The following is a 14,278-nucleotide window of genomic DNA, read 5'->3' as shown; positions in this document are numbered from 1 at the left end:
AGAGAGTAGGCGACACTGCTCTCCTTTCTTTTTGAGCTGCTTCTGGGTTTCTCGAAACCGTGACCTCAAACCACGGCGGGCTTTAATCATGTGAGCAAGCTTCTGAGCCTTGTCAAGAACATTCTTAAAAAACCCTCCAGCTTGAAGACGTCTTTCATCAACAAATTCATTCCGTGTGCCGTGCACCCAGTGCAAATTATTCATCCCCGCTCTTTTGGACAAACTTCCACGCCTTTTTCATATTGGTGGCATTATTGATCACAACGGCAGTGACTACACCAGCCCCAATTTGCTCTTATAGCTTAACGATTGCGGACAAAATAGTATCGGCAATGTAGCGCCCTGAACGCACTTCGGCATTGATTGACTTCCAAACCTCTGGTGGCATTTTGGGGTCCACAAACACGAAATTTATCATGCCGTCACCATTCACATTTGACCAGCCATCCATTACAAGTGCCCACTCGGTAACCTCACACATCAACGAAATAATTCGGGCTAATTCACGAGCAAAAAAACGTGTCAAGCAGGCGACCAGTAATTTGACGACGAGAAGGAAGCTTGTAGTCAAACATTGCTCTAAAATGAGGATCATCAATTACTCGAAATGGAATCCTCGTTGCAATAAATCCCATTGCAACCCGCAAGAAATTATCTTCTTCGCGTTGCTTGAGCAATTTAAGTGGGGAAGCTCGTGCTCTCTTTCGCGAGCTCATGCGCTCCACGGCACTTTGAGGTGTGTCGAACAGGGTTTTTCGGACACGGGGAGTGCAGCTAACCGTTTTTTGAGCTGATCGTGCTGGCGTCAATAGTTTCGCTGGCTTCTGGTGACGGCGCTGAGAGTCGTACTACCTTAGAACGGTCATCGACGTTATCACACTTCACTACATGACTTAGTATGTTGCTCGATGGCTGTGCGTTTTTCAGCACTTTGCTACATACCTTGCAACCGGCATCAGGATGTGACTTTATGCCCTTAACACGGGCAACAGTGTCTTAAACAGAGCCCAATATAGGGACCTGTAGCAGGGCTACACAGTCGGTTCACCTCCTACCTTAGTGCAACATGCACCAATGGATACATTCAGGTTGACCACTCCACAGGGTGGTCCACATTCATAGCCAAAGCATATGACTGGTAGAAAGTAACACCTTTCTACCAATGAGAGTCATTCAATAGATAGGGGTTCTGCCAGCCATCCAATGGCAGAACCTCTCATTAGAAATATCAGTTTTAGGAGGAAACCCCATTTACAATCAATACAGTTCTCATTTACCACCAAAGCTTTCGTTTGGTCCATTTATCTAGGTTTAAGTATACTTGTGAATACAAGTATACTGAACTTAAGTAAATTACTCCTGCGCTTCCTCCTACACGTGCGCACACGTGTAAGCTTAAGTAGTGGGTCTAAGCAGACCCATTACACCTGGTAGCACTTTGTAGTCCGTCCAACGACCGACTAACACGTTCGTATGGAATACGAACGCGGGGCTGAGAACCTGCCCTCGGACAGTAACATGTCCGTGGGTAGCCCAAACACGTCTGCAATGCATGTTGCGCGTGCAGACTGCCCCCACCTGTCGGAACCAGAGTGGGAGGCCCTCCACCGACTGTCAACAGTCATTGGGGAAGCGGCGGTAGCAACGATGTTGCGAACGCTATCACCGACGGAGCAACACGGTGTTGCTCTGGGTTTCATCGTGAAGGAACAGCGTGAAACCGCTGCTCGAACTTCGGTGTCGCCATCGGCCACACCGCGCGTGGAGTCATTGAAACTCCACGTAAGCAGCTACGTTGGAAGAGAGGGGGGGCCTCTCCTCCGTTGGCTTGTCGAGGTCGACACTGCCATTGCGGCTCGACGTATCGTCGACCCGTTGTCGAAGGTTGCGTTCGCCATGTCATGTCTTGGCGGACGAGCGAGGAGTTGGGCGTACGGACGCCGACTCACAGATCCTACGTGCTTTAGCACGTACGAAGAGTTCAAGGAGGAGCTCAAACTAGCGTTTGAGCCCCCGCAAAACGAGTTCCGATCGAGGGCGGAGTTCCTCGATCTGCAACAGGGCAAGCATGACGTGCATGCTTACGCCCAAAGAGCACGGTACTTGGTCTCGAACATCGTGACCAACCCGATTGACGAGGCGACAAAGGTCGTCACGTTCATGAAGGGCCTTAGAGATGGGCCTGTGAAGACCTATCTCTTCCGAGAGTATCCAAATACTCTCGAGGCTGCAATTGCGCTCGCAATGCAAGAAGAGTTTAGCCTGCGGCAGGCTAAACTGTAATGCCACGACCGGTGGTAAGACCGTCGGGAGGTCCCGAACCAATGGACCTCTCGAGTGCGACGGCTGCTGGTTCCCAGCAGCGTCGTGGATCAACGAATGTGCATTGTTTCCGCTGCGGAAACGTCGGTCACTACGCCCGCGAGTACACAGCACCTGTGCACGCGACGAATAGCCGTCGTGGCGATACTGGGTATCGTCACAGGCTATTAAAAAACCCAGAGGGACCAGCAGGGCGCGGGGCGCCCTGCTGGTGATGCGGTCGAGCGTGTCGACATCGGACACGCTGCAATGAAAATCGCTGCCCCCAGTGAGAGTCAATCTCACTGCAAGAAGCAAGATGACAAGCCAAACCTTGTCATCCTGAAGGTAAGCTCGAAGAGAGAGAAGCCTCTTCGTGCTCTAGTGGACTGTGGAGCGTCGAACAACTTTGTTCGACTGCAGAGCCTTCCAACGCTTGACTTCGAGGAGGTGGAAACACCTCGAAGTCTATTGGAAGTGAGACTAGCAACGGGTGTCGTTGTTAGAACCGAGAAGCGTATCGTACGCGTACGCTTCTCTTATCAAGAGAAGGAGTTCGTCGACGAGCTTATCGTCCTGGAACTGGACGATAAGTTCGATATGGTGTTGGGCATGCCGTGGCTTGCACGGCATGATCCGGTGATCGACTGGACGAAGCGCACGATCGTGCGCTTCGGGAGCAGCAGCAGCGCGACAGAGAGCGATGGCCCTGTCGGCGCAGCACATGCACCACGTGGTGCATGCGGCCCTCCACCAGAGACAGCGCGGGATGCGGCTGTCTCGGATCACCCCAAGCGAACGCCAACGACTGCGAGAGTCGTTGGAAGGAAATGTGAAACGAATCAGCAGGGCCTGATTCAATCGGATTCGAGAGGGTCTCGAAGCGTCCGGGGCGACGCGGTCGTGTCGACAGGTAATGTCGACACACAATTGGTCGAAAGACACTCCGCTGTTAAGCGTAGAGGTAAAGAAGACGTGTCGGCTCTGGGAGCCGACGCTGAAAGCAGTGCGGACGGTTGCAAACGTCCCGCACCGGAAATGCTTGCGAGCTCGCGTGCAGCCGGGCTGCACGACGAAGCTATGCGCGATCAAGCCGGGCTTGAACGCGTGCGCCCGCGGGAAGAACCCGCCGGCGAATACAAGGATCAACTGTCCACGGCCGGGCGTGGGTAAGAAGAAACTCGCGGAGCCGGGCTCCGCACGAGAAGTGAACGGCGCAAGCGAGCAAAGCTGCGCAAGTCTCGGTCAGGGACCGAGACGCTACAAGCAGTGTCTGCCGGGCAGACACAGGAGTTGGAGACAACCGTCGAGACACTGATTGTCTTGAAGCGTACGAGTATTGGTCTCCAATACAAGAAGACGAGGCTGGATAATCCTCCGACATTAGCGTCGGAGTTGATGTCGCTCCCAGTTACAAGCTGGAAGCGTTTCGCTCGCGACCTGCACGATGGACGCATCGAGCGGGCAAGATTCGCCCGCTGTCGCAGCTCTTGAAGAAAGAGGCTGCATGGGAATGGACTGCTGATTGTCAGCAGGCCTTTGAAGCAGTCAAGCAGGGCTTGACTGAGGCGCCGATCTTGGCGGTGGCCGACCAAGATCGCCCATTCCACGTTGTGTGCGATGCATCCGATTTCGCGATCGGATGCGCACTGATGCAACTCGATCACGAAGGTCGTGGTCGTGTGGTCTACTACCAATCGCGTCAGCTGAAGCCAGCTGAGCGCAATTACCCGGTACATGACAAGGAACCTCTTGCCATGAAGTATGCACTCGCAAAGTTTCGAGTGTATCTACTTGGGAGTAGACCATTCGTGGTCTACACCGACCACGCATCGTTGCGTACGGCGATCAAGTCGTCGCTCATATCACAAAGAATGGCACGGTGGCTGTCATTCTTTGCTGAATACAACTTCCAGGTTGAGTACAAACCTGGAAGGTTGAATGTCGTGGCCGACGCACTTTCGCGTCGACCAGATTATGCGGTGCACGAGGCCGACGCCAACTGCGTTGGCGTCGTCAGGACGACTACACCCTCGTCGTCCTTGCTGGACGAAGTGAAGGCCGCATACGCGCATGATGCGGATGCGAAGCAATTGGTGGAGTACTTCTCCACACCTTCTGACAAGTCTCGTCAGAAGCTGGCCAAACACCTTCGTGCCCGTGTGCACCGTTATCGTGTACACAATGGTCTGCTGCTTTACAGCGCAGTTGACGACAATGCAGATCGCATTGTCGTGCCGGATGATCATGAGCTGAAGCTCAAGATCACGTACGAGTACCACGATGCCCCGACATCGGGACATCCTGGCCGTGAGAAGACATACGCGAGACTTCTATTGGAGTCACCAGTGCAAATGGGTACGCAAGTACGTTCGTGCTTGCGAGGTATGCCAGCGCATGAAGCCTGCTCCCAACTCGCAGGCTCCGCTTCAATCACTACCGACTCCGTCGGAGTGCTGGCAGTCCATTTCAATGGACTTTGTTTTTGGTCTTCCGCAAGACAACAAGCGGAGGACTGGTATATTGGTCTTTATTGACCGCTTCAGCAAGATGATACATCTTGCTGCAGTACCAGCCGAGGTGACAGCCAAACAGACGGCATGTCTGTTTGTTGACCTGGTGTTTAGACACCATGGTATGCCACTCGACATCGTGTCGGATCGGGATCCGCGCTTTACAGCGCGATTCTGGCAAGAAGTGTTTACACTTCTTGGGACGCAGTTGTCCATGTCGACTGCGGATCACCCGCAGACCGACGGACAAACAGAGCGTGTCAACCGCGTGCTGGTTGACACCATGAAGAGCTACGCGCACTCGTTCCATCAATGGAGCGACTGCTTGCCGATGGCGGAGTTCGCCATCAACAACTCGGTGCATGTCTCGACAGGACACACACCGTTCTACGTGAATGCCATGAGGCACCCACGCGTACCGAGCGTACTCGGTGCAGTAGCTCCTTCCTTAAGTGGGGGAGGATATCCGGTTAATTCAAAACAACCGGATAAGCACGCTGATACAAGCAATGTATCAGCTGTGACGACTCGCGCACGTACTGCGCGCAGTCATGGCGACGACAACGCAGTGTCTACGACGGGCGTAGACACTTTAAACCAAAACGGACATCACGCGCAGGCCGAGCCTGCTGCGAACAAGGAGCACGAACTGAACCAGGGGTTCAGCTCGGATGCAATGGACTTTGTCCAGCGTCGACAAGCCGTAATTCGGTTTGTCCAAGATGCAATAGCAGCTTCTGTCGACCGACAGAAGCTGAATGCCGATAACACCGGCAGGGGAAACACAAATGAATTCAAAGTTGGTTCATTAGTTCTGTTAGCTACGCAGAACCTAGCTAAACATGCAGTTTCCGATTTCGGAGCAAGCTTGCTTGCTCCGCGCTTCATTGGGCAATTTACCGTGTTAGCGAAGCATGGCAACGCGTACACACTGGACATACCGTCCAGCATGCGCTTGCACCCAACGTTTTACGTTGGGCGACTGAAGCCATACGTGCAGCACGAGTCACCTACTCGCCAAAGCGCTCTCGAGCGCGGCGACGCGCTTCAAAGCGCCAGAGAGCCTCGTCCCGACCTCGACCTTTACGTTCGAGGTCGTCTGCGCAACCTCTGCGAGCTGAGCCTTCAACACGTTCACCTCCTGACGCAGAGCAGCGAACTGTGACGCTTGGAGGCGTTCAAAAGTCTCCAGGTGAGACTCAAGGTCGGATTGACCAAACCCGGGGCGTCTTCCCGTTGCGAGACGCACGCGGGGCAACTCGCTGGATCGTCCAGCGAATTGTTGGTCATCGGAACCAGACCCGAGGTCCGGTTCATTTTCGTATTCGTTGGAGAGGATTTCCTCCCCAACACGATACGTGGGAATCACGGAATGTCCTGATGGAGGACATTCCGGAAATGGTGACGGTGTACGAAGGCCGCCACCGCCACCTCCGCCGAAGGGCGTAAAACTTGGGCGAGCGCTGTAGTCGCCTACAGCACTCGGATAAGTGCTGCGATTATCCGCAGCACTAGAAGACGCCTGCGCCTGAAAACTGGCGCGCAGGGACTTGAGGTCGTCAGGTACACACATGGTCGTGTACCCGTTGATGTCCCGCTCGGTGATGCGTACTGCTCCGGGGTAGCAGTACTCACAAGCAGTGTCGTAAGGCACTGCGCAAGGAAGTCCGATACCGACTGCACCATGGTGCAGTCGTTCAAGTTTACCACGCTTCGAGAACTTCTCGTAGCGCTCCCGCGCCTGGCTAATCCGGTCGCGATAGCCAGCGGGGTTCTTGTTGAAGTTTTCAACAAAGGCGCTCCAACTCTGACAAAGTGCCTGCCACTCGGGCACTTTGCTTCTGCGAGAAGTCTTCTTGCTCGCAAACCATCGGAGCTCATGGAAGAGCCCGATGTAGTAGTCGCGCCTTTGATTCGTTAACGGATCAAAGTGTACTCGCTTCGCGACGTCATCGTCAACGATGGCGTTGCACGAATACAGCGCGTACAGATTCGGTGGCGCGGTCGCACCAAATCGGCTGCCGATCTCAGACTGAGACGGCATCCACGGCTCGCGCACTGGCTCAGTGTGCGAGGCCGCAACAACAGCGGATGGAGCAGAGTCATCTCCATCCCGCGGAGTCGTCAAGGCTCCAGCGGCAGCGAGCGGTGTTCCACTGCCGCTGCGCGAACGCTTCGAGCTCGAAGCGTTCGGGTCGTCCTCGCGTGGACGACGCAGACCCACATTGGGGTCAGTGTGGCCCGGAGACAAGGTGTCCTTGTCTCCTTCGAGTTCCCCTTCCTCGACTTCGCTTCCGTAGTCGAGGGGAACTCCCTCTCCACCCGGAGAGTAGATGCCCACTCCGGTTTCGACAGCAATGATCTTGCCTGTCTTGTTTCGGATGGCATGTTTCTCATGCCATCTCGAGTGGTATCCAGCAACAGAGAGGCGACTCTCTGTTACCGCGCTTGTCGGCATCGCCGTCGAGGCGATGCCAGAAGCGGTCGTGGCTGAGGCAGCGGCCGTCGTCGCCTTGGAGGCGACGACAGCACTTGCTGTTGCCGAAGCGGCCGGCGTCTTGGACGAAGACGTCGTTGGCGTGCTCATTGGGAATGAGCACGTGTTCTCCCGAAGAAAATACGGATTGACGTGTCGAGACCGGCACGTCAAATCCTAACGGGGGGATGGTGTAGCGGGGCTACACATTCGGTTCACCTCCCACCTTAGTGCAACATGCACTAAGGCATACATTCAGGTGACCACCACAGGGTGGTCCACATTCATAGCAAAAGGCATATGACTGGTAGAAAGTAACACCTTTCTACCAATGAGAGTCATTCAATAGATAGGGGTTCTGCCAGCCATCCAATGGCAGAACCTCTCATTAGAAATATCAGTTTTAGGAGGAAACCCCATTTACAATCAATACAGTTCTCATTTAGCACCAAAGCTTCCGTTTGGTTCTTTTATCTAGGTTTAAGTATACTTGTGGATACAAGTATACTGAACTTAAGTAAATTACTCCTACGCTTCCTCCTACACGTGCGCACACGTGTAAGCTTAAGTAGTGGGTCTAAGCAGACCCATTACAACCTTTGTCAAAGGATGCCTGCTGTGTCTGCATTCTCGAGGGGGGAAAATTATCCCCAGACCGTGGAGCGAAGTGATTGAGTGCAGCACGCGCAATGGTGTTTTGCATTTCAACTATCTATACATGGGTGAAAGCTATGCTAACAGCAAGTACCTTCTTGTCCTGAAGGACCACGTCAGCCATTACTGCGAGCTGGTTGTAGCCGACACAGCAGACAGCAGCGTGGTGGTTGAAGCTCTACTCGCATGGCACTCATGTTTTGGGATCCTACCGGTATGGGTCTCCGATAATGGCACTCACTTCAAGAACGAAGTAGTGGCCGAGCTGAGTCGCCGTCTACGCACCCAACAGACGTTCACACCGGCGTACAGTCCGTGGGTAAACGGATCAATTGAACGCGTGAATCGTGATATCTTGCAAGTGGTGAGAGCGATGATTTTGTCCTACAAAATCAGCTACAAGGATTGGGTATATCTGGTGCCGATTGTGCAGTCAAACCTGAATCACACGGCCGTGCCATCCTTGGGGAATCGAGCTCCTGTGGAACTATTTACTGGTTTGCAATGCCCCACACCTCTCAACGAATTCTACTTGTCTGAGAGCAATATACTACAGCAAGTTCCGCCGAATCAGCAGATCGACAGCTACTTGGCCGACCTCTGAAACAGTATGCACGATATGCACTGTGTGGTCGAGGACCAGCGACTGAAGCAACGATTGCTAAACAAGAAACGGGAACGAGGCGAGAACCTCATGAAGTTTGCCGAAGGCGACTTCGTCTTACGCTCTCGAGTCGACGAGAAACACGGGAACAAGCTCCAAGTGACCTGGATCGGTCCATATCGAGTAACCCGCGCCGACTCTCATTCATTCCGTGTGCAGCATCTGGTGACAGACGAAGAACTGGATGTGCATGCATCAAGGCTCAAGTTCTACGCTGATAGCAGTTTGAACGTGACGGACGAGCTCCTAGAGCACGTGGCTTCGCAGGGAATCGTACTTGCCGTCAACGAGCTCTAAGAACACCGGTGGAAGCCGAACATTGGCGACTATGAAATCCTGGTGGGGTGGAAGGGTCTACAGTCAATCGAAGACTCGTACGAGCCGATGCAAGCCCTCGCCAAGGAAATCAAGGTGCTGATAAGCAACTACGTGGAGCATGCTGACGACCAGCAGCTCCGTGAACACTGGCAGAAGATCAACGGTCAGGAGAACAGTACGCTTGAGCCGCCGATGCTGGTGAACCCCATACTTACGCCTCCTGTCGCAGCGCAGCGTGAGCCACAGGGCCACAGGAAGAGACGGCGTCGTGCCACAGGAGAACCCCCCAGCGGTGTATCTCGGCACGACGCCACGGCTGATCGTGCCACGGAAGTCCTACTTCCGCACGGGCAGTCACCAGTGCGACGAACCTCGGATGAGAACAGCCAGGAGCACACAAGTGCCGAAGGTCACGACTTTCAGCTGCCTCTAGGTCGACGTACTCGATCGATGACTACGGCCGCCGCGGAACGGGGAGCAACGGGCCGAAAGCCTACTCCACCGTCTCCGCTCGCCCGCCGCCAGCTTCGATCCTCGCGGTCCAGCAAGCGTCGCAAGAACCGCGTCCAGCGTGAATAGCCATGACCCATGCCCCCGAGCACGTTGGTATTCGTCGGTGACCGAGCGCGACCTGAGACCTTCACACCAACTGTAGCGGCACAAGTCTACCGCCAGCACCATTTTGTCCTGGTTCACCGGTGACTATTGGATGGTGACTCTGAACGAGTGGAAGTGATGCAGTGGTGGTGAAACCAAGCTTCGAGGGCGCTGTAGTGGATGTTAGATATTTCATCTTGGTGTCACCACACCTGCGGACAAGCTACCCCAGCATGTGATCACAGATGTGATCACAGATGACCCAGATGTGTCTGACGGTCGCCAGCCTCAGGCAATGGGTCGCCATATTCTAACCGGTCTGGCTGTCAGTGCCAGACCCGGCCTACATGAGGAACTTAGTATGTCGAAGTGCATGTTGCATCCAGGACTCTGTCCACTACATTCCGGCTCTTACTTCGTCAGCTCCATGGGGACGCCCTTGGATCAAGCTGACCGAAGTAGACCAGAGCGAAGGGCTGGTTAGCATCAGACCCGGACCTCACTTCTCAACTTTCCATGTAGCTACCAATCCATCAATACACTCGGCTTAGTTCCGTGCGGGGTGGCTCCCGCATCGTCGTGTGTTTACAGATCGGTACTTCTACCCGGGAAACACTACAATCTGCCCTTACTCGCAGTGTCTACACCGACTGTGGTCTCGCTAGCAAATCTAGACACTGTGTACGTATCCTTTACCATCTTACCTTCATCGAGGTTCTTGACTGACGAACTGGTGGCGACCGCGGCCTTCTGTGTAGCAGAGGTCGACGGTTGATGTTTGAGGCGACAGGCCTGATTGGTCTTTGCATCTCTTGTCTTGGTCGTGGCCGGCGGGTCTTGTCGACGAGCTGGGCGTGCTTTGGCTTGAGCTGTGCCTGGTGCGTTGACTTGGTTGCCCCTGTCTTTTTGACGAATAATGTGCAGTCATTGCTCGTTGGATTTCACGGCGACGAATTGGCACCAACAGCGCATAAATCATACCCTACACAAGATCTAAATGGTTATGGTTGCTACTATTTTGAGTGATAGTGAAAAAGGGAGCGAAAGTTCCAAACCGTATCGCTCATGTCGGAAAAGCGAACTTTTGTCATAAGCGAACATGAGTATCTGCCAATAGCGTTGCATGAAAAATACATATGACATTGCATCCTGCCCGCACTAAAACGCAATACCGGAGCACTAAAAGCTTCAACGTCTGGCTGCTCTCGGTGATTCGGATGATGGTTTGGAAAGCAAGCAGTTCAAATGAGGAAGAAATGTCGTACATAATTTCACTTTAATAAATTAGTTTTTTTCTTGTAGAAAATGTAAAGGTAACCAAGCGGGCTTGGACACATAGCTCAAGTGGCAAGAGCACTTGATTTCCGTCGTGTCCATATTTTTATATAACGTTTAGTATTTTAACATTAAATCTTACCTGCTCCAATTGCATAACTACCCTATTTATCTCATGTTGTCGTTCGCTTCGGACATGATTGATACGGTACACTGTACCGTACAAACAAGTACTTCCTCCGGTTGCCTGTAGAAACATCTGCATGTTTTGGAACAGTCTGATTTCGCTTGTGTCCTCGCTTAGACCGCGCTGATTGGTGGAATCGACGCGGCTTGAGCTCAGCTTTCTGGAGGGCTTTTGAGCGCCAAAAAAAATATGGAAACGGTGCAGCTTTGGCCAAAAGAGTGAATAATGACTATCGTGTTGAGGCTACCTCACTACTTTATTTGCACCTGTGCCATCAGGCGCCGACCCTAGCGCCGACCCTAACGCCAACGCCAACGCCAACGCCAACGCCAACGCCAACGCCAACGCCAACACCCCCACCCCCACGGACTAAAGAACCATGAAGAAACCAAACCTCACTACCAGGGAGCGGCAGGACGTTGTGTTGTTCCTGTTAATGCACGGCGTTCGAGGCCTACCCGACGTTGGATCTGTCGACAGTACTGCTATACGCTAGAACGTCAATGTGAGCACCGTTAGACGCGTTTGGCGTCGCTTTAAGCGACGGCATCGACGGAGTGACTAGTCGGATCAAGGGGGCGTCTGGGAGGAATCCACCAGAGCATAGATAATTACTGTGATAACCTCTAACTTTTCGATGAAACCATGAACTGTAGAGTTGATAATAATAGAAGGGTTTCATTCGATGCTGTACGGGAATCGTACGGAGCTTTCGAAGCTTACACACTTAACATATTTCTCACGTTACAGAAGGTGATGGAATGTGTGCTGCGTGCTGGTGGATCCAACGAGTACAAGCTACCCCATGCCGGTAAAAGCAAGCTTCGACGTGAGGGAAAGATGGCTCAATCATTTCCATACGCTTCCGATGCATTTCGTTTTGCACTTGCTGTTCTTCACGAAGGAGTCGTTATTAACGTATAAACACGGGGAGGTTGTTCTTTATTGTTGTAATTCTAAAATACAATACTAATTCCGTATTACTTTTTGCAGTTCTCACACCTGTGGAAAGGCCATCGAGGCAATCATTCACGACCGGAGGATTACATACTTGCTGACAATCTGTATCCAGTGCTGCATTCGATTTGCAGAATGGATTACGTATGCCGTATGACCTGAGGCAAACGGTGATCAAAGGAGCGATTCCCGCGCTGCTGCCGCGGTGATTTTTCTGGTCCAAACAAATAGTGAAGCATAGATGGTGCTGTGCAAATATCCTCTGTCAACGTGACGGAGGACTGGTTACCGGCAGCTAATGGCCGCAGCAAATCTATGCGGTATTTGCGGAGCGGGTCTTGCGCGCTCTGCCTCGCCTTGACTTTGCAGCCGTTTTCTCGTCAGGGCTTTGCAGAAAGCAGCAAGGCAAAGCCGAATGCTGAGGTGTATCCTTAGATTTGCTTGAATCTACGAAACTGTATCCGTATCCTCGCGATTAGTCAATTCACTGAGCAGTGGTGGCGCCGTTACTGTTTTAACGTTAAATAACGTTATATTGTTTACAGTTCAAATGTGTCCGAGTTAGTTGTTTTGCTCAGAATAATATACAAATTACAGGCTTTCTCATTGGTCAAAGTCAAGCCAATCATCGAACCAGGATTCTTAAAAATGGGAAAGACCACATATAAGCTGTATGGTATTGCCATAAGCAACGCTGATTCAGCGGACGGAACTTCCGAACTGGTCGGAGAGAAGCATTCACGCTGATCGGACTTCGACCGACGGAGGGAGGCGTTCAAGCCGGTCGGAGGAAGGCATCCAAGCTGGTCAAAGGGAGGCGCTCACGGGTGTACCAACCTATACTTGTTACGTGGAGACGCCATTCCTGGTCAAATGCGAATTGTAATGACATGTTGGTGTACAGTCTGCCATCCCAGACGACGTGGTGTTCCCTTGGCCAGGGACTCTTGTAGTCTGTCAGAGCAGGGAATCCCATCTGATCAAACCAGCTTGATTTACGCCAGACAGAGGCGCCACCAGAAAGAAGCTCAGGTGTGTGGCTCAAGATGCCAAGAATGACTTTAGCTGGTCTTGCAAAAATATGATATCTAAAATGCCGAAAACGCAAATGTAGTCATACCATGTTTATGATATTGCAAATATCATACAGTGTTAAACTAACGCTAAAAAAAATAACTTAACTCCAATAACGTTATTTTCCGTGCTAGGGAGATAACGGTAACATCGCCAAAACTATCACTGAGTACTGACAATTCGTCCCTCGCCAACCACATGGGAGAAAGGAATAGGCACTGCAAATGTAAATGCACCCGGCTCTCTAGTCTTTGAATACGATTAATCTAAGAAGATGGAACGGCTCTCACATCAAACTAAGGTTGGCGCAATGGCCATTGCGCTTCCTTTTCAAAGCCGCAGTTTCAAATTTGCGCAGTCGGAGCAACTCGAGCTCCCCTTTCAGCGGGCGCACTATGCGTGCATTCTACGTCTTACTGGCAGCCTTGCTGTTCGTCTCCAGAACCGAATCAGTGTCTGCCGTGAGCCACGAACAGTTGTCCAAGCTGGTGTCGCCTGAACAAGCGATCTCACGTGTAGATGGTCGAGACAACGCCAACAGATCTCGATTCTTGAGGGGTGAAGGCACCAAAACAACCGATGAGGACAGTGATGAAGAGAGGACCCTTAGCGGATTGATGAGCAAGCTTGTTGCTCTAGATGATACAACATTCAACGCTGTCTCCACGAAACTCGAGGGGTTCCTCGCATCGGGGAAGGCTGACGACATCATCGATATGAAAAAACTGGAGGGGGTTCTTACTCCCGGAAAGGTGTCTGCTTTTCTTAAAGCGAAAAATCTTGACGAGTTTTTGGATGTGAAGAAACTCGATGACATGGTTGATCCGACGAAGCTCGAAATCGTGAGCAAGTGGGACAAAAACGACAGTGGTGGATTGGCGAGGTATTTGACCAATAACCTCTTCACAGACTTTAAGAACCGCGGAATCGATCCGGAAATTGTGGCAAAGGCGATGCGACAGCATGGTGGATTCAACACCAAGTACATCGAGGGTTTCAAGAGTTATTACACCGTGTTCCTCACTCGTGTCGTAAGTTGATAACGCTACCTATTGGTGGGGTGCATATCAATGCTCGCTCGGTTCCGCGATGCTAAGATTTTTGGGTCAATACAACATCGACCTCCTCAATTGTTGTTCGTGCTTTGTTATCATATCAAGCAACGACTGTATCGGTAAAGATGGTATCCTTGACTGGGCCAGACCTTGCAGTAGCATACTACTGTAGTATACAGTACTATTTGGTAATGCTGTGGATATGAT

The 14,278-nt window shown here is 52.1% G+C and overlaps 1 protein-coding gene across 1 annotated transcript; it reads left to right on the top strand.

The window, feature by feature from the left end:
* Nucleotides 1-13,411: 13,411 nt before the first annotated feature.
* Nucleotides 13,412-14,056, top strand: KRP23_14133 (uncharacterized protein; the record flags this gene model as incomplete). The annotated part of the gene is made up of 1 exon (XM_067884928.1): nucleotides 13,412-14,056. One exon carries the CDS (start codon nucleotides 13,412-13,414, stop codon nucleotides 14,054-14,056), a length of 645 nt encoding a protein of 214 aa, XP_067737687.1.
* Between the last annotated feature and the right edge of the window lie 222 nt (nucleotides 14,057-14,278).

The sequence above is a fragment of the Phytophthora ramorum genome (assembly GCF_020800215.1).
Source record: "Phytophthora ramorum isolate Pr-102 chromosome Unknown Phyram_PR-102_s0020, whole genome shotgun sequence".
NCBI classification, from domain to species: Eukaryota; Oomycota; class Peronosporomycetes; order Peronosporales; family Peronosporaceae; genus Phytophthora; species Phytophthora ramorum.
The sequence above is the reverse complement of the archived record's forward strand: the minus strand, read 5'-3'. Positions and strand labels throughout refer to the sequence as shown.